The sequence below is a fragment of the Oncorhynchus tshawytscha genome, unplaced genomic scaffold (genome assembly GCF_018296145.1).
Source record: "Oncorhynchus tshawytscha isolate Ot180627B unplaced genomic scaffold, Otsh_v2.0 Un_scaffold_4092_pilon_pilon, whole genome shotgun sequence".
NCBI classification, from domain to species: domain Eukaryota; kingdom Metazoa; phylum Chordata; class Actinopteri; order Salmoniformes; family Salmonidae; genus Oncorhynchus; species Oncorhynchus tshawytscha.
In genome coordinates this window covers 121,403-143,730 of record NW_024609661.1, presented here as the reverse complement: position 1 = coordinate 143,730, position 22,328 = coordinate 121,403, and the positions used below count along the sequence as shown (strand labels likewise).

The 22,328-nt window shown below is 41.5% G+C and overlaps 1 protein-coding gene across 2 annotated transcripts; it reads left to right on the top strand.

Annotated features, from left to right (window-relative positions):
* The first annotated feature begins 3,696 nt into the window (after nt 1-3,696).
* On the top strand, nt 3,697-21,683 carry LOC112251683 (CD9 antigen-like). Of its 2 annotated transcripts, XM_042316683.1 has the most exons (9): nt 3,697-4,526; nt 6,338-6,394; nt 6,490-6,609; nt 6,878-6,952; nt 7,226-7,321; nt 8,842-8,973; nt 13,860-13,901; nt 20,488-20,571; nt 21,160-21,683. In XM_042316683.1, the coding sequence occupies exons 1-9, from the start codon at nt 4,467-4,469 to the stop codon at nt 21,325-21,327; spliced, it is 834 nt and encodes a 277-aa protein (XP_042172617.1). In that variant the 5' UTR covers nt 3,697-4,466; the 3' UTR covers nt 21,328-21,683. The 2 variants fall into 2 exon arrangements, with proteins under 2 accessions (XP_042172617.1, XP_042172619.1); XM_042316685.1 differs by lacking the exon at nt 6,338-6,394 and having other exon boundaries at nt 3,993-4,526.
* Nucleotides 21,684-22,328: the final 645 nt, after the last annotated feature.

Sequence of the window (22,328 nt, the reverse complement as noted above, 5' to 3'; positions counted from 1 at the left end):
AATGGATGTGTTACCTTGTCCTACTGTTATAATGGATGTGTTTGTGTTATAATGGATGTGTTACCTGTCCTACTGTTATAATGGATGTGTTACCTTGTCCTACTGTTTTTAATGGATGTGTTACCTTGTCCTACTGTTATAATGGATGTTTACCTTGTCCTACTGTTTTAATGGATGTGTTACCTTGTCCTACTGTTATAATGGATGTGTTACCTTGTCCTACTGTTATAATGGATGTGTTACCTTGTCCTACTGTTATACTGTTTTAATGGATGTGTTACCTTGTCCTACTGTTATAATGGATGTGTTACCTTGTCCTACTGTTTTAATGGATGTGTTACCTTGTCCTACCTGTTATAATGGATGTGTTACCTTGTCCTACTGTTGTTAATGGATGTGTTACCTTGTCCTACTGTTACCTTGTCCCTGGATGTCCTACTGTTATAATGGATGTGTTACCTTGTCCTACTGTTATAATGGATGTGTTACCTTGTCCTACTGTTATAATGGATGTTATAATGGATGTGTTACCTTGTCCTACTGTTATAATGGATGTGTTACCTTGTCCTACTGTTATAATGGATGTGTTACCTTGTCCTACTGTTTTTAATGGATGTGTTACCTTGTCCTACTGTTATAATGGATGTGTTACCTTGTCCTACTGTTATAATGGATGTGTTTATAATGGATGTGTCCTTGTCCTACTGTTATAATGGATGTGTTACCTTGTCCTACTGTTTTAATGGATGTGTTATAATGGATTGTCCTACTGTTATAATGGATGTGTTACCTTGTCCTACTGTTATAATGGATGTGTTACCTTGTCCTACTGTTATAATGGATGTGTTACCTTGTCCTACTGTTATAATGGATGTGTTACCTTGTCCTACTGTTATAATGGATGTGTTACCTTGTCCTACTGTTATAATGGATGTGTTACCTTGTCCTACTGTTATAATGGATGTGTTACCTTGTCCTACTGTTAATGGATGTGTTACCTTGTCCTACTGTTATAATGGATGTGTTACCTTGTCCTACTGTTATAATGGATGTGTTACCTTGTCCTACTGTTATAATGGATGTGTTACCTTGTCCTACTGTTTTAATGGATGTGTGGTCCTACTGTTTAATGGATGTGTTACCTTGTCCTACTGTTATAATGGATGTGTTACCTTGTCCTCCTACTGTTATAATGGATGTGTTACCTTGTCCTCCTACTGTTATAATGGATGTGTTACTGTTGTAATGGATGTGTTACCTAATGGATGTGTTACCTTGTCCTACTGTTTTAATGGATGTGTTACCTTGTCCCAGTCCTACTGTTATAATGGATGTGTTACCTACTGTTATAATGGATGTGTTACCTTGTCCTACTGTTATAATGGATGTGTTACCTTGTCCTACTGTTATAATGGATGTGTTACCTTGTCCCGGTCCTACTGTTATAATGGATGTGTTACCTTGTCCTACTGTTTTAATGGATGTGTTACCTGTTTAATGGATGTGTTACCTTGTCCTACTGTTATAATGTATGTGTTACCTTGTCCTGGTCCTACTGTTATAATGGATGTGTTACCTTGTCCTACTGTTATAATGGATGTGTTACCTTGTCCTACTGTTATAATGGATGTGTTACCTTGTCCTACTGTTTTAATGGATGTGTTACCTTGTCCTACTGTTATAATGGATGTGTTACCTTGTCCTACTGTTATAATGGATGTGTTACCTTGTCCTACTGTTATAATGGATGTGTTACCTACTGTTATAATGGATGTGTTACCTTGTCCTACTGTTATAATGGATGTGTTACCTTGTCCTGTTTTAATGGATGTGTTACCTTGTCCTACTGTTATAATGGATGTGTTACCTTGTCCTACTGTTATAATGGATGTGTTACCTTGTCCTACTGTTATAATGGATGTGTACTGTTACCTGGATGTCCTACTGTTATAATGGATGTGTTACCTTGTCACTACTGTTATAATGGATGTGTTACTACTGTTATAATGGATGTGTTACCTTGTCCTACTGTTATAATGGATGTGTTACCTTGTCCTACTGTTTTAATGGATGTGTTACCTTGTCCTACTGTTATAATGGATGTGTTACCTTGTCCTACTGTTATAATGGATGTGTTACCTTGTCCTACTGTTATAATGGATGTGTTACGCACCCTCTATAACCACTGTGGTGTTGAACTGTTGCACCCTCTATAACCACTGTGGTTAATATTTTGATGTAAAAAAGGGGCTTTTGTAAAATACATTTGATTGATTGATTGATTGTTTGCTGTGCTGGATACTGTGTATTCACTAACTGTCTGAGTGATGGGATTTTTATATAGCATCTGTAACATATGTTGGTGTGTGTATTTAATCTGCATCTTAACTTCTTAAAGTGGCAATCGGCAGTAGATACAACAACACAGTGTCTCCCTGCTCCTCTTTCGGTAAAAAGCTGAGGGATTGGGGCTGGAGAAATGTAACCACTCTCAAATTCATAGACAGAGTTATAGATGCAAGGACTGACCATCCATGATATCAACATGGTTATCCTGTTTCTATGATCTGTTTCCACTACCATATAACCCGGTTAGCTTTGGATAAAGGTGTCTGCTAAATGGTATATTATTAAAGTCTACGTTGACTCTGCCAACCAGTTGCCGAGTGTAGTTACCATTCCTTTCCAATAATGGCAGCCAACGCTTGTTGAAGTCAATACTCTAACGTTTGAACCTGTTGTTATAGTGGACAAGCTAACTAATACAATGTTTTACACAAGGCGCAGACATTAGGTCTATGTCTTAGGCTCGAGTTACGAAATTAATTGTATACAGTGCCTTTTCGTCTGTGTATGCGCGCATTCTGGAAGAAACAGCACACGCAGGGATGAGCCGCGGTGCAGCTTGTCCAATTCTCCCTTGTGCAGGCAGATAGGGTGAACTGGCGATAAACTTTGCTCGTCAAACAAAATCATAAGAAAAGTTAGTCTGATACCGAAACTAAATCACAATGTATTTATAAGGAGCATGCCCCATCATTGGTGAGAATGAGATTTCATGAATCATGATGCTGTCTGCGATTCAAACTCTTGTCGTCTAATCTAATGGTAAATGTGTTACCAACGTGCCAAACAGCGCTGATAATAAACCGCGTTATAGGATACTTATATAGTGTAACGACCCTGGGCTTATAAACACTGTCGATAGCGCGCTGGACTTCGGGCTAGAAGGTCGAGGGTTCGAGACCTGCTCCCTGCCTGTTTAATTACAATATATTGAACACCTACCCACTACTGATATTAACTTTAAATAATTTATAATCAAGCAACATTTCACCAATTATTTAGCTGGCATATCGGCTGCTGACTGGTCGAGTAACCGCTTCGGCCAGGAAGTCCTTCATAAAGATTATTGACACGTCCAATAAATACATCGCCAGACAGACTGACAGGAACCGCTGACTGGATGTACAGCAATACAGCCACCGTCCGCTGCGATTTTGTGCTGAATCGCGACACTCTCTACAACACACGCACTCATACTCTAGCCATTACCTGGCAGCATCCCCACTCACACCAGTTTGTGTTTGCCTAGGCCGACCCTCTAGCTGAGGTGTTTCAGGCGGCATGTCTGTGTTGTTACTGCTAAGAGAACAAACTCTGATCTGGGGCAACGATCGGCTCAAACATGAACGGTTTCAGTTGGTTTATTGACTCCCTAACTAACAATTATTTCTGTCTCTGGAATAAACTCATTCTCAGACTTGGAGCTACTCTGTAAATTCAGCCATTTTGGGGAGTTCCACAATGCTCTCCCCTGCCACTGACGCAACAATGCCAATACGGCGATTTACAGTTCCGGTTATCAGGCGTTCTAAATCCTAGTGTTTCCGTTCCCCTTTATATGAGAGCTGGTTCCCTTAGAAACGTTCCCTTAGAAACGCCTGATTCATTTTAGCTTAGCATGTCATGGCTGCCAAGCTAGCTGCGGAGAACCATTCAGTGCAGTACAAGTGCAGTACAGCACTTCCTTTGACATAAAGTTATTTATGACAAATATGGATATGTGTCAGTTTGTCACTTTCATGGTCATGTCGTGAAGATCTATTCAGCTACTGAATAAACTGTCTTGATGATAGCTAAATGTTTTTACGATTTAGATTTAGAGAAAAGGTACCAACAAGGGACGACGAGTTTGTCACTTTCCCCATCGACAACCATCTTGACCAAATCCGGTCCTGCTCTGCTAAACATCATGTCAGAAACCCTGCCTGTTTTAACGTCATTTACGGTAGATACGCAGATGAAAGACCGCCCTCCCCACAAGCAGTGGTATAATTAAAACAGTGCGTGCGGTTGAAACAGTCTGATTTGAGAATAAGGGTCTAGATAAGCAAGCAAGTAGATACTCTGTGTGCCCAACATCATTTTGAACAGCTTGTTTTGCTCTTTGATTCTGTTCACAAATGGCACAGGTCAACAGATGTCTGAAACAGCTGTTCTTTGGATTCAACATGTTGTTAGGGGTAAGCGATATTAAGATGAGATAACCTCGTCCATTTTATTGTTCATTAACTGTACCTGTTGTTGGTTTATTCATAGATTTTTCTGCCTGTGTGTCTTTTAACCTCTTTATTTTTTATTTATTTTTATTTATTATAAAGTAGTTCTGTTGTTTGACTACTTTCATTGTGTATGTTTCTAACTTTTCTTGATGTATTAATATATTGCATTGTAAATTGTGACCCGGTTTTCATGGTGTTTTAGATTGCAGGGTGTGTCCTATTGGTTTTGGGAATGACACAGTTTTCATGGTGTTTTAGATTGCAGGGTGTGTCCTATTGGTTTTGGGAATGACACGGTTTTCATGGTGTTTCAGATTGCAGGGTGTGTCCTATTGGTTTTGGGAATGACACGGTTTTCATGGTGTTTTAGATTGCAGGGTGTGTCCTATTGGTTTTGGGAATGACACAGTTTTCATGGTGTTTCAGATTGCAGGGTGTGTCCTATTGGTTTTGGGAATGACACGGTTTTCATGGTGTTTCAGATTGCAGGGTGTGTCCTATTGGTTTTGGGAATGACACGGTTTTCATGGTGTTTCAGATTGCAGGGTGTGTCCTATTGGTTTTGGGAATGACACGGTTTTCATGGTGTTTCAGATTGCAGGGTGTGTCCTATTGGTTTTGGGAATGACATGGTTTTCATGGTGTTTCAGATTGCAGGGTGTGTCCTATTGGTTTTGGGAATGACACGGTTTTCATGGTGTTTCAGATTGCAGGGTGTGTCCTATTGGTTTTGGGAATGACATGGTTTTCATGGTGTTTCAGATTGCAGGGTGTGTCCTATTGGTTTTGGGAATGACATGGTTTTCATGGTGTTTCAGATTGCAGGGTGTGTCCTATTGGTTTTGGGAATGACACGGTTTTCATGGTGTTTTAGATTGCAGGGTGTGTCCTATTGGTTTTGGGAATGACATGGTTTTCATGGTGTTTCAGATTGCAGGGTGTGTCCTATTGGTTTTGGGAATGACATGGTTTTCATGGTGTTTCAGATTGCAGGGTGTGTCCTATTGGTTTTGGGAATGACACGGTTTTCATGGTGTTTCAGATTGCAGGGTGTGTCCTATTGGTTTTGGGAATGACATGGTTTTCATGGTGTTTCAGATTGCAGGGTGTGTCCTATTGGTTTTGGGAATGACACGGTTTTCATGGTGTTTCAGATTGCAGGGTGTGTCCTATTGGTTTTGGGAATGACACGGTTTTCATGGTGTTTCAGATTGCAGGGTGTGTCCTATTGGTTTTGGGAATGACACGGTTTTCATGGTGTTTCAGATTGCAGGGTGTGTCCTATTGGTTTTGGGAATGACACGGTTTTCATGGTGTTTCAGATTGCAGGGTGTGTCCTATTGGTTTTGGGAATGACACGGTTTTCATGGTGTTTCAGATTGCAGGGTGTGTCCTATTGGTTTTGGGAATGACACGGTTTTCATGGTGTTTCAGATTGCAGGGTGTGTCCTATTGGTTTTGGGAATGACACGGTTTTCATGGTGTTTCAGATTGCAGGGTGTGTCCTATTGGTTTTGGGAATGACACGGTTTTCATGGTGTTTCAGATTGCAGGGTGTGTCCTATTGGTTTTGGGAATGACATGGTTTTCATGGTGTTGTTCAGATTGCAGGGTGTGTCCTATTGGTTTTGGGAATGACACGGTTTTCATGGTGTTTCAGATTGCAGGGTGTGTCCTATTGGTTTTGGGAATGACACGGTTTTCATGGTGTTTCAGATTGCAGGGTGTGTCCTATTGGTTTTGGGAATGACATGGTTTTCATGGTGTTTCAGATTGCAGGGTGTGTCCTATTGGTTTTGGGAATGATCGCAGCACCACATAATACAGAGGTGAAATTATCCAACTAATTAACAACACAAACAACAACTGTACAATTTAAGTCTCACTCCCCCCCAATGACAATGCTTGTGATCCTGTTTTCCAGCATGACCAAGGAGAGTCAATTGGCTTGACATGGATTATATCGACTGCAGTTGTTTCTGTGCTGCTCTCTTTACTTGGAGCATATGGTGCATACCAAGAGAACATTGTGATACTGAGATTGGTGAATACTTGAATCTCATTGACTCAATACAAAACAGTTTTAAAACATCACATTATTAGCCTTTATTGACCATAGTGTTTATATAATACAAAATCAAACTTTTCCTGCAATAGACAATGATATGGTTGCATGGTAACATTTTTTAATTCAATGTGGCAAAAAAATATATATATAATAACATTTTAAAGAAATGTATTAAACAAAACTGTGTGATTGTGTATGATTTACTAATTGTTTGTTTGCCCGAAAATGTGTATTTTGTTTTCAGTTCCTTGGAATAATAGGCTTTGGATCAATCCTTTTTCTTATTTTGGGATTTAAAGTGGCTCGTTCAATGCCTGAGGTAAACTTTTCTTTAGATATTTAAAAGTCTATTGCATGATTCTTTTAAAAAAATGCATTGATTTTATGCCGATATATCACTACCACTGTTTATCTTAAACTAAGCTGTTATACAGAAGGGTTACACAAGCTATTGCTATTATTTATTATTATTTCACAGTTTATATTTTGTACATTTACTTTGTGGCTTAATTAACACTTTAAATTAAATATAAAAGCATCTTAAATTGATGAATCTTCTCAAAATGTGTATTTTTTTCCCTTGTTATTTAAGGCCATGCAACTGATTAAAGAAAACCTCCCTGCAATTACATCAGAAATGATGGCTGATGCAGAGCAGCGACAAACTATCATGGCTCTACAAGTACAAGTACTGTGGAAGTCTACATATTGTCCACAATTATTCATATTCATAAATAGGTGGCAAAATTTCCTAAATTCCCAGGTTTTCCATAAATCCTGGATGCAGGATTCTGGATTCCATGTGTAACGGATGTGAAACGGCTAGCTTAGTTAGCGGTGGTACTGGTGTAACCGATGTGAAACGGCTAGCTTAGTTAGCGGTGGTGCGCGCTAAATAGCGTTTCAATCGGTGACGTCACCTGCTCTGAGACTTTGAAGTAGTGGTTCCCCGCGGCTCTGCAAGGGCCGTGGCTTTTGTGGAGCGATGGGTAACGATGCTTCGTGGGTGACTGTTGTCTGTGTGCAGAGGGTCCCTGGTTCGCGCCCGGGTAGGGGCGAGTGGACAGATTAAAGTTATACTGTTACATTCCCTTGGTAATCTGGGAATCTTCCAGACAGGATTTCTGGAAAACCTGTGAATTTAAAAAAAAATACCAGAATTTTGCAACACAATTCATAAAGAAGTCTTAATCTGTCATGATCAATTTGTAAGACTAGCAATGTCAATTTCTCACTGTTTCTCACCTTGTGTTCATCTTGTGTTCATTGTTTCTAATCTTGTGTTCACTGTTTCTAATCTTGTGTTCACTGTTTCTAACCTCGTGTTCACTGTTTCTCACCTTGTGTTCATCTTGTGTTCACTGTTTCTAATCTTGTGTTCACTGTTTCTAACCTTGTGTTCACTGTTTCTAATCTTGTGTTCACTGTTTCTAACCTTGTGTTCACTGTTTCTATCCTCGTGTTCATCTTGTGTTCACTGTTTCTAATCTTGTGTTCACTGTTTCTAACCTTGTGTTCACTGTTTCTAACCTCGTGTTCATTTTGTGTTCACTGTTTCTAACCTTGTGTTCACTGTTTCTAACCTTGTGTTCACTGTTTCTAACCTTGTGTTCACTGTTTCTAACCTCGTGTTCACTGTTTCTAATCTTGTGTTCACTGTTTCTAACCTTGTGTTCACTGTTTCTAACCTTGTGTTCACTGTTTCTAACCTTGTGTTCACTGTTTCTAACCTCGTGTTCATCTTGTGTTCACTGTTTCTAACCTTGTGTTCACTGTTTCTAACCTCGTGTTCACTGTTTCTAATCTTGTGTTCACTGTTTCTAACCTTGTGTTCACTGTTTCTAACCTTGTGTTCACTGTTTCTAACCTTGTGTTCACTGTTTCTAACCTTGTGTTCACTGTTTCTAACCTTGTGTTCACTGTTTCTAACCTTGTGTTCACTGTTTCTAACCTTGTGTTCACTGTTTCTAACCTTGTGTTCATCTTGTGTTCACTGTTTCTAACCTTGTGTTCACTGTCTCTAACCTTGTGTTCACTGTTTCTAACCTTGTGTTCATCTTCTGTTCACTGTTTCTAACCTTGTGTTCACTGTTTCTAACCTTGTGTTCACTGTCTCTAACCTTGTGTTCATCTTGTGTTCACTGTTTCTAACCTTGTGTTCATTGTTTCTCACCTCGTGTTCACTGACAACTGTGTTTGCTGTTGCAGGGTAAGTGTTGTGGAATAATGAGTTACAGAGACTGGGATAGCAATATTCCAGAGACCTGTCAATGTTCTAGTTTCAAGTCAGACCCATCCCAATGTATGGAGGTTCAAATGACTAAAGATGGCGGCAACTGGGTAAGTAAAAAAAACAAATGTCAGCTGTTTTAAATGGTGCGAGGAGTTTTTAATCCTAACTGTGATTTGAGCAGGAATAACTCCCGGCAACCAACTAATTCAATTACGAGGAATGCTACATACAATAAAAACAATTTACAGGACAAGTCAAAAGTTTGGACACACCTACTCATTCAAGAGTTTTTCTTTATTTTTACTATTTTCTACATTGTGAAGACATAGAAACTATGAAATAACACATATGGAATGTAGTAACCAAAAAAGTGTTCAATAAATCTAAATAGATTTTAGATTCTTCAAAGCAGCCACCCTTTGCCTTGATGACAGCTTTACACACTCTTGGCATTCTCTCAACCAGCTTCACTTGGAATGCTTTTCCAAAAGTCTTGAAGGAGTTCCCACGTATGCTGAGCATTTGTTGGCTGGTTGTCCTTCACTCTGCTGTCCAACTGCCAATTCAATTAAAATCATTCTGTCTGTTTCTAAGAATTTGTAAGATCCTTATTTGCATGAAATAGACAGAGACCAGTCTATCAAAATTAGCCAATAGTATTTATTCTCGGAGCGCGCTGCTCATAGAACCCTGTACAACAGTTTATATATCAAATATGATGTCATAGGTTATAAAATGAATCTCAAATCAAATCAAATTTTATTTGTCACATACACATGGTTAGCAGATGTTAATGCGAGTGTAGCGAAATGCTTGTGCTTCTAGTTCCGACAATGCAGTAATAATCCAACAAGTAATCTAACTAATAATTCAAAAAAAAACTACTGTCTTATACACAGTGTAAGGGGATAAAGAATATGTACATAAAGATATATGAATGAGTGATGGTACAGAGCAGCATAGGCAAGATACAGTAGATGGTATCGAGTACAGTATATACATATGAGATGAGTATGTAAACAAAGTGGCATAAATCAAATCAAATCAAATTTTATTTGTCACATACACATGGTTAGCAGATGTTAATGCGAGTGTAGCGAAATGCTTGTGCTTCTAGTTCCGACCATGCAGTAATAACGAACAAGTAATCTAACTAACAATTCCCAAAAAACTACTGTCTTATACACAGTGTAAGGGGATAAAGAATATGTACATAAGGATATATGAATGAGTGATGGTACAGAGCAGCATAGGCAAGATACAGTAGATGATATCGAGTACAGTATATACATATGAGATAAGTATGTAAACCAAGTGGCATAGTTAAAGTGGCTAGTGATACATGTATTACATAAGGATGCAGTCGATGATATAGAGTACAGTATCAACGTATGCATATGAGATGAATAATGTAGGGTAAGTAACATTATATAAGGTAGCATTGTTTAAAGTGGCTAGTGATATATTTACATAATTTCCCATCAATTCCCATGATTAAAGTGGCTGGAGTAGAGTCAGTGTCATTGACAGTGTGTTGGCAGTAGCCACTCAATGTTAGTGGTGGCTGTTTAACAGTCTGATGGCCTTGAGATAGAAGCTGTTTTTCAGTCTCTCGGTCCCAGCTTTGATGCACCTGTACTGACCTCGCCTTCTGGATGACAGCGGGGTGAACAGGCAGTGGCTCGGGTGGTTGATGTCCTTGATGATCTTTATGGCCTTCCTGTAGCATCGGGTGGTGTAGGTGTCCTGGAGGGCAGGTAGTTTGCCCCCGGTGATGCGTTGTGCAGACCTCACTACCCTCTGGAGAGCCTTACGGTTGAGGGCGGTGCAGTTGCCATACCAGGCGGTGATACAGCCCGCCAGGATGCTCTCGATTGTGCATCTGTAGAAGTTTGTGAGTGCTTTTGGTGACAAGCCGAATTTCTTCAGCCTCCTGAGGTTGAAGAGGCGCTGCTGCGCCTTCTTCACGATGCTGTCTGTGTGAGTGGACCAATTCAGTTTGTCTGTGATGTGTATGCCAAGGAACTTAACTTACTACCCTCTCCACTACTGTTCCATCGATGTGGATAGGGGGGTGTTCCCTCTGCTGTTTCTTGAAGTCCACAATCATCTCCTTAGTTTTGTTGACGTTGAGTGTGAGGTTATTTTCCTGACACCACACTCCGAGGGCCCTCACCTCCTCCCTGAAGGCCGTCTCGTCGTTGTTGGTAATCAAGCCTACCACTGTTGTGTCGTCCGCAAACTTGATGATTGAGTTGGATGCGTGCGTGGCCACGCAGTCGTGGGTGAACAGGGAGTACAGGAGAGGACTCAGAACGCACCCTTGTGGGGCCCCAGTGTTGAGGATCAGCGGGGTGGAGATGTTGTTGCCTACCCTCACCACCTGGGGGCAGCCCGTCAGGAAGTCCAGTACCCAGTAGCACAGGGCGGGGTCGAGACCCAGGGTCTCGAGCTTGATGACGAGCTTGGAGGGTACTATGGTGTTGAATGCCGAGCTGTAGTCGATGAACAGCATTCTCACATAGGTATTCCTCTTGTCCAGATGGGTTAGGGCAGTGTGCAGTGTGGTTGAGATTGCATCGTCTGTGGACCTATTTGGGCGGTAAGCAAATTGGAGTGGGTCTAGGGTGTCAGGTAGGGTGGAGGTGATATGGTCCTTGACTAGTCTCTCAAAGCACTTCATGATGACGGAAGTGAGTGCTACGGGGCGGTAGTCGTTTAGCTCAGTTACCTTAGCTTTCTTGGGAACAGGAACAATGGTGGCCCTCTTGAAGCATGTGGGAACAGCAGACTGGTATAGGGATTGATTGAATATGTCCGTGAACACACCGGCCAGCTGGTCTGCGCATGCTCTGAGGGCACGGCTGGGGATGCCGTCTGGGCCTGCAGCCTTGCGAGGGTTAACACGTTTAAATGTTTTACTCACCTCGGCTGCAGTGGAGGAGAGTCCGCATGTTTTCGTTGCAGGCCGTGTCAGTGGCACTGTATTGTCCTCAAAGCGGGCAAAAAAGTTATTTAGTCTGCCTGGGAGCAAGACATCCTGGTCCGTGACTGGGCTGGTTTTCTTCTTGTAGTCCGTGATTGACTGTAGACCCTGCCACATACCTCTTGTGTCTGAGCCGTTGAATTGAGATTCTACTTTGTCTCTATACTGTTAGCTTGTTTGATAGCCTTGCGGAGGGAATAGCTGCACTGTTTGTATTCGGTCATGTTACCAGTCACCTTGCCCTGATTAAAAGCAGTGGTTCGCGCTTTCAGTTTCAATCTCCTCCTCTCGACCAGGACAAAGCAGGTTCAAAAGTTTCTTCCAACTTTCTAGCGCACACACATGACACACACTATATCTGGATTAACTCCTGAAGTCTCACCATAGTGTATCACTACTTAGCAGACAGTTCCAGATACGGAAAACCTGGAGTGGCTCTCGCTGTCTTATTTGATCGCCACAGAGTTATAGTTGAGTCGGTTCAAGCATAGGTTAATGATCTTCTTTGCTTACTTTAGACATACAGAATACATCCTTCCACAATGGTTATCATTTCCATTGACCCCTTATCCATGCTACGTAACCTCTTTCTTAGGGCCTACCATTATTAATCAGATATTGTAAAACAGGGTAGAGTTTAATTAGTTATAGTTCTATTTAAATGTAGATATTGTTTAGTCATTATTCATACAATTCCTAACACAAACTCATCCCAAACCATCTCAATTGGGTTGAGGTCGGGTGATAGTGGAGGCCAGGTCATCTGATGCCGCACTCTATCACTCTCCTTCTTGGTTAAATATCCCTTACACAGCCTGGAGGTGTTTTGGGTCATTGTCCTGTTGAATAACAAGCGGAAACCAGATGGGATGGCGTATCGCTGCAGAATGTTGTGGTAGCCGTGCTGGTTAAGTGTGCTTTGAGTTCTAAATAAATCACCAACAGTGTCACCAGCAAAGCACCCCCAAACCATCACACCACCTCCTCCATGCTTCACAGTGGGAACTACACATGCAGATATCATCCATTCACCTACTCTGCGTCTCACAGACACAGCGGTTGGAACCAAAAATCTCAAATTTGAACTCATCAGACCAAAGGACAGATTTCCACCAGTCTAATGTCCATTGCTCGTGTTTCTTGGCCCAAGCAAATCTCTTCTTATTGTGGTTGGTTTCTTTAAAGCAATTCGACCATGAAGGCCTGATTCACACAGTCTCCTCTGAACAGTTGATATGTGTCTGTTACTAGAACATTGTGAAGCATTTATTTGGAGTTTATTTGGAATTTGGAGTTTGCAGTTTCTGAAGCTGGTAACTCTACTGAACTTATCCTCTGCAGCAGAGGTAACTCTGGGTCTTCTATTCCTGTGGCGGTCCTCATGAGAGCCAGTTTCATCATAGCTCTTGATGGTTTTTGCGACTGCGCATGAAGAAATTTCTTGACATTTTCCGGGTTGACTGACCTTTGTCTTAAACTATTGATGGACTGTCGTTTCTCTTTGCTTATTTGAGCTGTTCTTAACATAATATGGACTTGGTCTTTTACCAAATAGGGCTCTCTTCTCTATACCACCCCTACCTTGTCACAACATGACTGATTGGCTCAAAAGCATTAAGAAGGAAAGAAATTCCACAAATTATCTTTTATCAAGGCACACCTGTTAATTGAAATGTATTCCAGGTGACTAACTCATGAAGTTGGTCAAGGGAATGCAAAGAGTGTGCAAAGCTGTCATCAAGGCAAAGGGTGTCTACTTTGAAGAATCTCTAAAATATATTTTGATTTGTTTAACACTTTTTTGGTTACTACATGGTTCCATATGTGTTATTTCATAGTTGTGATGTCTTCACTATTATTCTACAATGTAGAAAATAGTCCAAATAAAGAGAAACCCTTGAATGAGTAGGTGTGTCCACACTATTGACTGGTACTGTATGTCAAAGACATTTGAATCCAATAATGTTATTTTGAAACTTTTTTTTCTTGCGTTCATTGTTACTTCAGGGAAGATCTGACAAATCTGAAATGATGTGGATCTACAGAGAGGTAATGCTTCTTATTGTCAGCCAAAACACCACCATGCAACGCATTCGGAAGTATTCAGAACCTTTCCCCTTTTCCACATTATGTTACATTAAAGCCTTATTTTAAATTTGATTTAAAAAAAAAATTCAAACAATTTACTCGTTAATCTACACACAATACCCCATAATGACAAAGTGAAAACAGGTTTGTAGAAACTTTGTTAAATGTATTAAAAATAAAACCAACGGAAATACCTTATTTACATAAGCATTCAGATCCTTCGCTATGAGACTCGATATTGAGCTCAGGTGCATCCTGTTTCCATTTTTTTTATTTGACCTTTTTTTAACAAGGCAAGTCAGTTAAAGAACAAATTCTTATTTACAATGACAGCCTACCACGGCCAAAGTTAAACCAGTACGACGTTGGGCCAATTGTGCACCGCCCGCCCTATGGGCTCCCAATCACAGCCGGTCGTGATACAGCCTGGAATCGAACCAGGGTCTGTAGTGACACTTCTAGCACTGAGATGCAGTGCCTTAGACCGCTGCACCACTCAAGAGCCCATTGATTATCCTTGAGATGTTTCTTCAACTTGATCATGATTTGGAAAGGCACACACCTGTCTATTTAAGGTCCCACTGTTGACAGTGCATGTCAGAGCAAAAACCAAGCCATGAGGTCAAAGGAATTGTCCGTAGAGCTCAGAGACAGGATTGTGTCGAGGCACATATCTGGGGAGGGGTAGCAAAATATTTCTGCAGCATTGAAGCCCCCAAGAACACAGTGGACTATATCATTCTTAAATGGAAGAAGTTTGAAACCACCAAGACTCTTCCTAGCGACGGCCGGCATTATTGAGCAACTTTGGGAGAAGGGCCTTGGTCAGGGAGGTGACAGAGCTCCAGAGTTCCTCTGTGGAGATGGGAGAACCTTCCAGGAGGACAACCATCTCTGCAGCACTCTACCAATCAGGCCATTATGGTAGAGTGGCCAGACGGAAGCCACTCCTCAGTAAAAGGCATATGACAGCCGGCTTGGAGGAGTGCTGCAGAGATGGTTGTCCTCCTGGAAGTTAAAGGATTCTCAGACCATGAGAAACAAGATTCTCTGGTCTGATGGAACCAAGATGAAACTCTTTGGCCTGAATGCCAAGTGTCACGTCTTGATGAAAACTGACACCATCCCTACGGTGAAGCATGATGGTTATAGCATCATGCTGTGGGGATGTTTTTCAGAGATAGAGTCTGAGAGATTAGTCAGGATCGAGGGAAAGATGAACGGAGCAAAGCACAGCGAGATTCTTGATGAAAACCTTCTCCAGGGTGCTCAGGACCTCATACTGGGGTGAAGGTTCACCTTCCAACAGGACAATGGCCCTCAGCACACAGTCAAGACAACGCAGGAGTGGCTTTGGGACAAGTCTCTGAATGTCCTTGAGTGGCCCAGCCAGAGATTGGAATTGAGCCCGATTGAACATCTCTGGAGAAACCTGAAAATAGCTGTGCAGCAACGCTCTCCATCCAACCTAACAGAGCTGGAGAGGATCTTCAGAGAAGAATGAGAGGAACTCCCCAAATACAGGTGTACCAAGTCTTACCCAAGAAGACTCAAGGCTGTAATCACTGCCAAACGATCTTCAATAAAGTCTTCAGCAAAGGGTCTGAATACTTATGCAAAAGTGATATTTCGGGGTATATTTTTTATCTAAATTTGCTAACGTTTCTAAAAAAATAAATTGCGTTGTCGTTATGTTGTAATGTGTGTAGATTGATGAGACAAAATAACAATTGAATCATTTTTTCTTTGAATACTTTCAGAATGCACTGTATATTACTTCTAAGATACGGTACATTTAGAGGAATTATTCTCTACTGTAGCCTACTGTACTGTAGCCTACTCTACTGGACCCTACTCTACTGGACCCTACTCTACTGGACCCTACTCTACTGGACCCTACTGTACTGTACCCTACTCTACTGGACCCTATTCTACTGAACCTTACTCTACTGAACCTTACTCTACTGTACAATACTCTACTGTACCCTACTCTACTCTACCCTACTGTACTGTACCCTACTCTACTGGACCCTACTCTACTGTACCCTACTGTACCCTACCCTACTGTACTGTACCCTACTCTACTGTACCCTACTCTACTGTACCCTACTGTACCCTACCCTACTGTACCCCACTGTACTGAACCCTACTCTACTGGACCCTACTCTACTGTACCCTACTCTACTGGACCCTACTCTACTGGACCCTACTCTACTGGACCCTACTACTGGACCTACTGGACCCTACTGGACCCTACTCTACTGTACCCTACTCTACTGGACCCTACTCTACTGTACCCTACTGTACCCTACCCTACTGTACCCTACTGTACTGAACCCTACTCTACTGAACCCTACTGTACCCTACTCTACTGTACCCTACTTACTGTACCCTACTCTACTGAACCCTACTCTACTGAACCTTACTCTACTGTACAATACTCTACTGTACCCTACTCTACTCTACCCTACTGTACTGTACCCTACTCTACTGTACCCTACTGTACCCTACCCTACTGTACCCCACTGTACTGAACCCTACTCTACTGGACCCTACTCTACTGTACCCTACTCTACTGTACCCTACTCTACTGAACCCTACTCTACTGGACCCTACTCTACTGGACCCTACTCTACTGGACCCTACTGTACTGGACCCTACTGTACTGGACCCTACTCTACTGTACTCTACTGTACTGTACTGTACTCTACTGTACTCTACTCTACTCTACTGCACCCTCCTCTACTCTACTCTACCGACTGTACTGTACTCTACTGTACTGTACTCTACTGTACTGTACCCTACTCTACTGGACCCTACTCTACTGTACCCTGGACCCTACTCTACTGGACCCTACTCTACTGTACCCTACTCTACTGGACCCTACTGTACTGGACCCTACTCTACTGGACCCTACTGTACTCTACTGTACTACTGTACCTACTACTTACTGTACCCTCCTCTACTGTACTCTACTCTACTGTACCCTACTCTACTGTACTGTACTCTACTGTACTGTGACCCTACTCTACTGGACCCTACTGTACCCTACCCTCCCTACTGTACTCTACTCTACTGACCCTACTCTACTGTACTGCTACTGAACCCTACTCTACTGAACCCTACCCTACTGACCCTACTCTACTGTACACTGTGCCCTACTCTACTGACCCTACTCTACTGTACCCTACTGTACTCCTACCCTACTACCTTACTCTACTGTACCCTACTTTACTACTCTGTACCCTACTCTACTACTGAACCCTACTCTACTGACCCTACTCTACTGTACCCTACTCTACTGAACCCTACTACTGAACCCTACCCTACTGAACCCTACTGAACCCTACTGCTACTGTACCCTACTCTACTGTACCCTACTGAACCCTACTCTACTGTACCCTACTGTACCCTACTTACTGTACTCTACTCTACTGTACCCTACTCTACTGTACCCTACTCTACTGAACCCTACTTACTGGACCCTACTCTACTGACCCTACTCTACCCTACTCTACTGAACCCTACCCTACTGAACCCTACTCTACTGAACCCTACTCTACTGAACCCTACTCTACTGAACCCTACCCTACTGAACCCTACTCTACTGTACAATACTCTACTGTACCCTACTCTACTGAACCCTACACCACCCTACCTCACTCTACTGTACCCTACTGTACTGTACTCTACTCTACTGTACTCTACTCTACTCTGCTGCACTCTACGCTACTGTACTCTACTCTACTGTACTATACTCTACCGTACTCTACTCTATTGTACTCTACTCTACTCTACTGTACTCTAATGCACTCTACTGTACTCTACTGTACTATACTATACTGTACTCCACTGTACTCTTCTGTACTCTACTGTACTATACTCTTCTGTGCTCTATTCTACTCTACTGTACTCCAATGTACTCTACTGTACTGTACTATACTCTACTGTAGTATACTCTACTGTACTCTACTGTACTATACTCTACTGTACTCCACTGTACTCTTCTGTACTCTACTGTACTATACTCTTCTGTGCTCTATTCTACTCTACTGTACTCCAATGTACTCTACTGTACTGTACTATACTCTACTGTAGTATACTCTACTGTACTCTACTCTACTGTACTCTACTCTACTGTACTATACTCTACTGTACTATGCTCTACTGTACTATGCTCTACTGTACTCTACTCTACTGTACTCTTCTGTGCTCTATTCTACTCTACTGTACTCCAATGTACTCTACTGTACTTTACTCTACTCTACTCTACTCTACTGTAACTCTACTGTACTCTGCTGTACTGTACTCTACTGTACTGTACTCTGCTCTACTGTACTCTGCTCTACTGTACCCTACTGTACTCTACTCTACTGTACTCTACTGTACTATACTGTACTCGAATGTACTCGACTGTACACTACTCTACTCTACCGTACCCTACTGTACTCTACTCTACTGTACTCTACTCTACTGTACTCCACTGTACTCTACTCTACAGTACTCTACTCTACTCTACTGTACTCTACTGTACTCTACTGCACTCTACTGTACCCTACTGTACTATACCCTACTGTACTGTACTGTGTACTCTACTGTACTCCACTGTACTGTACTCTACTGTACTCTACTCTACTGTACCCTTCTGTACTCTACCCTACTGTACCCTACTATACTCTACTCTACTGTACCCTACTGTACTCTACTCTACTGTACTGTACTCTACTCTACTGTACTCAACTGTACTCTACTGTACTGTACTCTACTGTACTCTACTCTACAGTACTCTGCTGTACTCGTCTCTACTGTACTCTACTCTACTGTACTCTACTGTACCCTACTGTACTCTACTCTACTGTACTCTACTGTACTCTACTCTACTGTACTCTACTGCACTCTACTTTACTCCAATCTATTCTACTGTACTCTACTGTACTCTACTCTACTGTACTCTACTCTACTGTACTATATTCTACTGTACTCTACTCTACTGTACTCTACTGTACTCTACTTTACTCCACTCTACTCTACTGTACTCTACTGTACTATACTCTACTGTACTCTACTCTACTGTACTCTACTGTACTCCACTGTACTGTACTCTACTGTACTCCACTCTACTGTACCCCACTCTACTGTACTCTACTCTACTGTACTCTACTGTACTCTACTCTACTGTACTCTACTGTACTACATTCTACTGTACTCTACTCTACTGTACTCTACTGCACTCTACTTTACTCCACTCTACTCTACTGTATTCTACTGTACTATACTCTACTGTACTCTACTCTTCTGTACTCTACTGTACTATATTCTACTGTACTCTACTCTACTGTACTCTACTGTACTCTCTACTGTACTATACTCTACTGTACTCTACTGTACTATACTCTACTGTACTATACTCTACTGTACTGTACTCTACTCTACTCTCCTGTACTCTACCCTACTGTACTCTACTCTACTGTACCCTCCTACTCTACTGTACTCTACTCTACTGTACCCTACTCTACTGTACTGTACTCTGCTGTACTCTACTCTACTGTGCACTACTGTACTCTACTCTACTCTACTGTACTCTACTCTACTCTACTGTACTCCACTCTACTCTACTGTACTGTACTCTACTCCACTGTAATCTACTGTACTCTACTGTATTCTACTGTACTCTACTCTACTGTACTCTACTGTACTCTACTGTATTCTACTGTACTCTTCTGTACTCTACTGTACTCTACTCTACTGTACTCTATTCTACTCTACTGTACTCCACTGTACTCTACTGTACTCTACTGTACTCTACTCTACTGTGCTCTACTCTACTGTACTCTTCTGTACTCTACTCTACTGTACTCTACTCTACTCTACTGTACCCTACTCTACTGTACCCTAGTCTACTGTACTGTACTGTACTGTACCCTACTGTACTGTACACAAGTTTACTCTACTTGAGTTTCTTACAATTGAAGAGAGGGCCCATGAACTCTTGATCGATTGATCTTGGTCTTGCAACCACTCAAGACCAAATAAAGAACCAACTTGTCCTGGTCTCAACTCACACTGGGTCTTGAGTCTATGGGTCCCACAGACCCATTGGGACCAATGTCCTGGTATACATCTTGGTCTTGGCTCCTGGATATTACCTTAGTCTTTGTTTTACAAACCACAGGCAACACAATTTGATGAAAGCAATGCTCTCTTATCATTGGCAGATCACTCTCGACCCATAGAAATCCCCACCCAGTTGACTACTTTTAAATGGTGGAAGCAATGTGGCAATGTCTATACCAAAACAAAGTGATATCCTTCTAGACTAGAGTCCTCCTTTTACTGTATATCTAATGGACCAATGAATGTAAATATCAATATCTAATGGACCAATGAATGTAAATATCAATATCTAATGGACCAATGAATGTAAATATCAATATCTAATGGACCAATGAATGTAAATATCAATGTCTAATGGACCAATGAATGTAAATATCAATGTCTAATGGGCCAATGAATGTAAATATCAATGTATGTGTGTCTCTCCTCTCAGCCCTGTGGTCCTCTCATCTTGGAGAACTTCGACTCAGCTTTTAAGACCGTACTTGGATTCTTCCTTGGATTCGGTTTGTATGCTGTAAGGAATCATTTGTAATAATACATTATACATAACTGTCATGCCCTGGTCTTAGTATTTTGTGTTTGCTTTATTATTTTGGTCAGGCCAGGGTGTGACATGGGTTAATTATGTGGTGTGTTTTGTCTTGGGGTTTTTGTAGGTATTGGGATTGTGGTATAGTGGGGTTGTCTAGAAAAGTCTATGGTTGCCTGAGGTGGTTCTCAATCAGAAGCAGGTGTTTATCGTTGTCTCTGATTGGGAACCATATTTAGGCAGCCATATTCTTTGAGTGTTTTGTGGGTGATTGTTCCTGTCTCAGTGTTTGTTTGCACCAGATAAGGCTGTATAGGTTTTCACGTTAGGTTTCTTGTTTTGTGTTGTTCGGGTTTATCTTTTATTTAAGATGAATCAAAAATAACTACGCTGCATTTTGGTCCTCCTCTCCTTTGACGGAAGATAACAATAACAAATATTCAACCAAACTCAATTTAACTCCTTTTGTCATTTTTTGTTGTTTATCTCTGATTTACCCGTCCTCCCATGTTTGATTCAATTCCAGCCATACTGCATTATGGGTAATGTCGTTTTGTAATATCCTTCCCACAGTGTATTGGGCAAGTGTTATCCGGCGTGATGATTCGTCAGGTCAAGAAGGTGCAGTCTACTGACGTCCCTGAGACTATAGAAGATGGATATCGTTTCACACCGCAATTCCAGGCAATTCGCCGTGTGGAGGGAGTTGCGGGAGTTGAACCGACGACCTTCTACCCATAACCAGGGATGAGGTCAGGGTTTCAGTTTTTTGGCATCCTGGCAAGCGGCGAGGAGTAGAAGGTGCTTGAACAACGTGAGACGAGGTGCAACCAGATAAAGAAGATGAGTGTTCGGGAACGAGAAGGCACAACTCACTGCTCACAGTTATAAATGATGTCATTTTGGAGTCACTGTTATTGTAAATCAAATATGTTTTAATGAATAATCCTGAATGAATTGTGAGTAAGGATGAGTGAGAAACTTAGAGGCGCTAATATCACAACTCACTGCTCACAGTTATAAACATGACGCTTTGTTTATCTTATTTGTGTATAACATTATTTTTTTAAATCATAATAAAGTTTAGTCTGTCCATAGCTTTTCTGGTCCTTCTGATGCAGTCCATTAAAACGGAGCAAAACGTCATGATTTTAACTCAACTTAGATTAGTAATGTATCAATCTTTTAACTAAGAACGAAAGTCATGCTTTTTTTTAACCCTTTTAAATTCAGGCTAGAAGAATAAGAAGTGACCTTAGTGTGTCCTCAGTGTGTCCTTAGTGTGACCTTAGTGTGTCCTTAGTGTGTCCTTAGTGTGACCTTAGTGTGTCCTTAGTGTGACCTTAGTGTGTCCTTAGTGTGACCTTAGTGTGTCCTTAGTGTGACCTTAGTGTGTCCTTAGTGTGTCCTTAGTGTGACCTTAGTGTGTCCTTAGTGTGTCCTTAGTGTGACCTTAGTGTGTCCTTAGTGTGTCCTTAGTGTGACCTTAGTGTGACCTTAGTGTGACCTTAGTGTGTCCTTAGTGTGACCATATTGTGACCTTTAGAGTGAGACATTATGAAGCACTGTAATAGGGACGTTCTGCTCTAGATGCACTTACAACAATGAATGCCTGCGTCCCAAACGGTACCCTCTTCTCTACTACCCCATAAGGGCTCTGGTCACAAATAGTGCACTACATAGGGAATAGGGTGCAGTTTGGGAAGCAACCCAACGTAATCAGGAAGCAGCCCAACGTAATC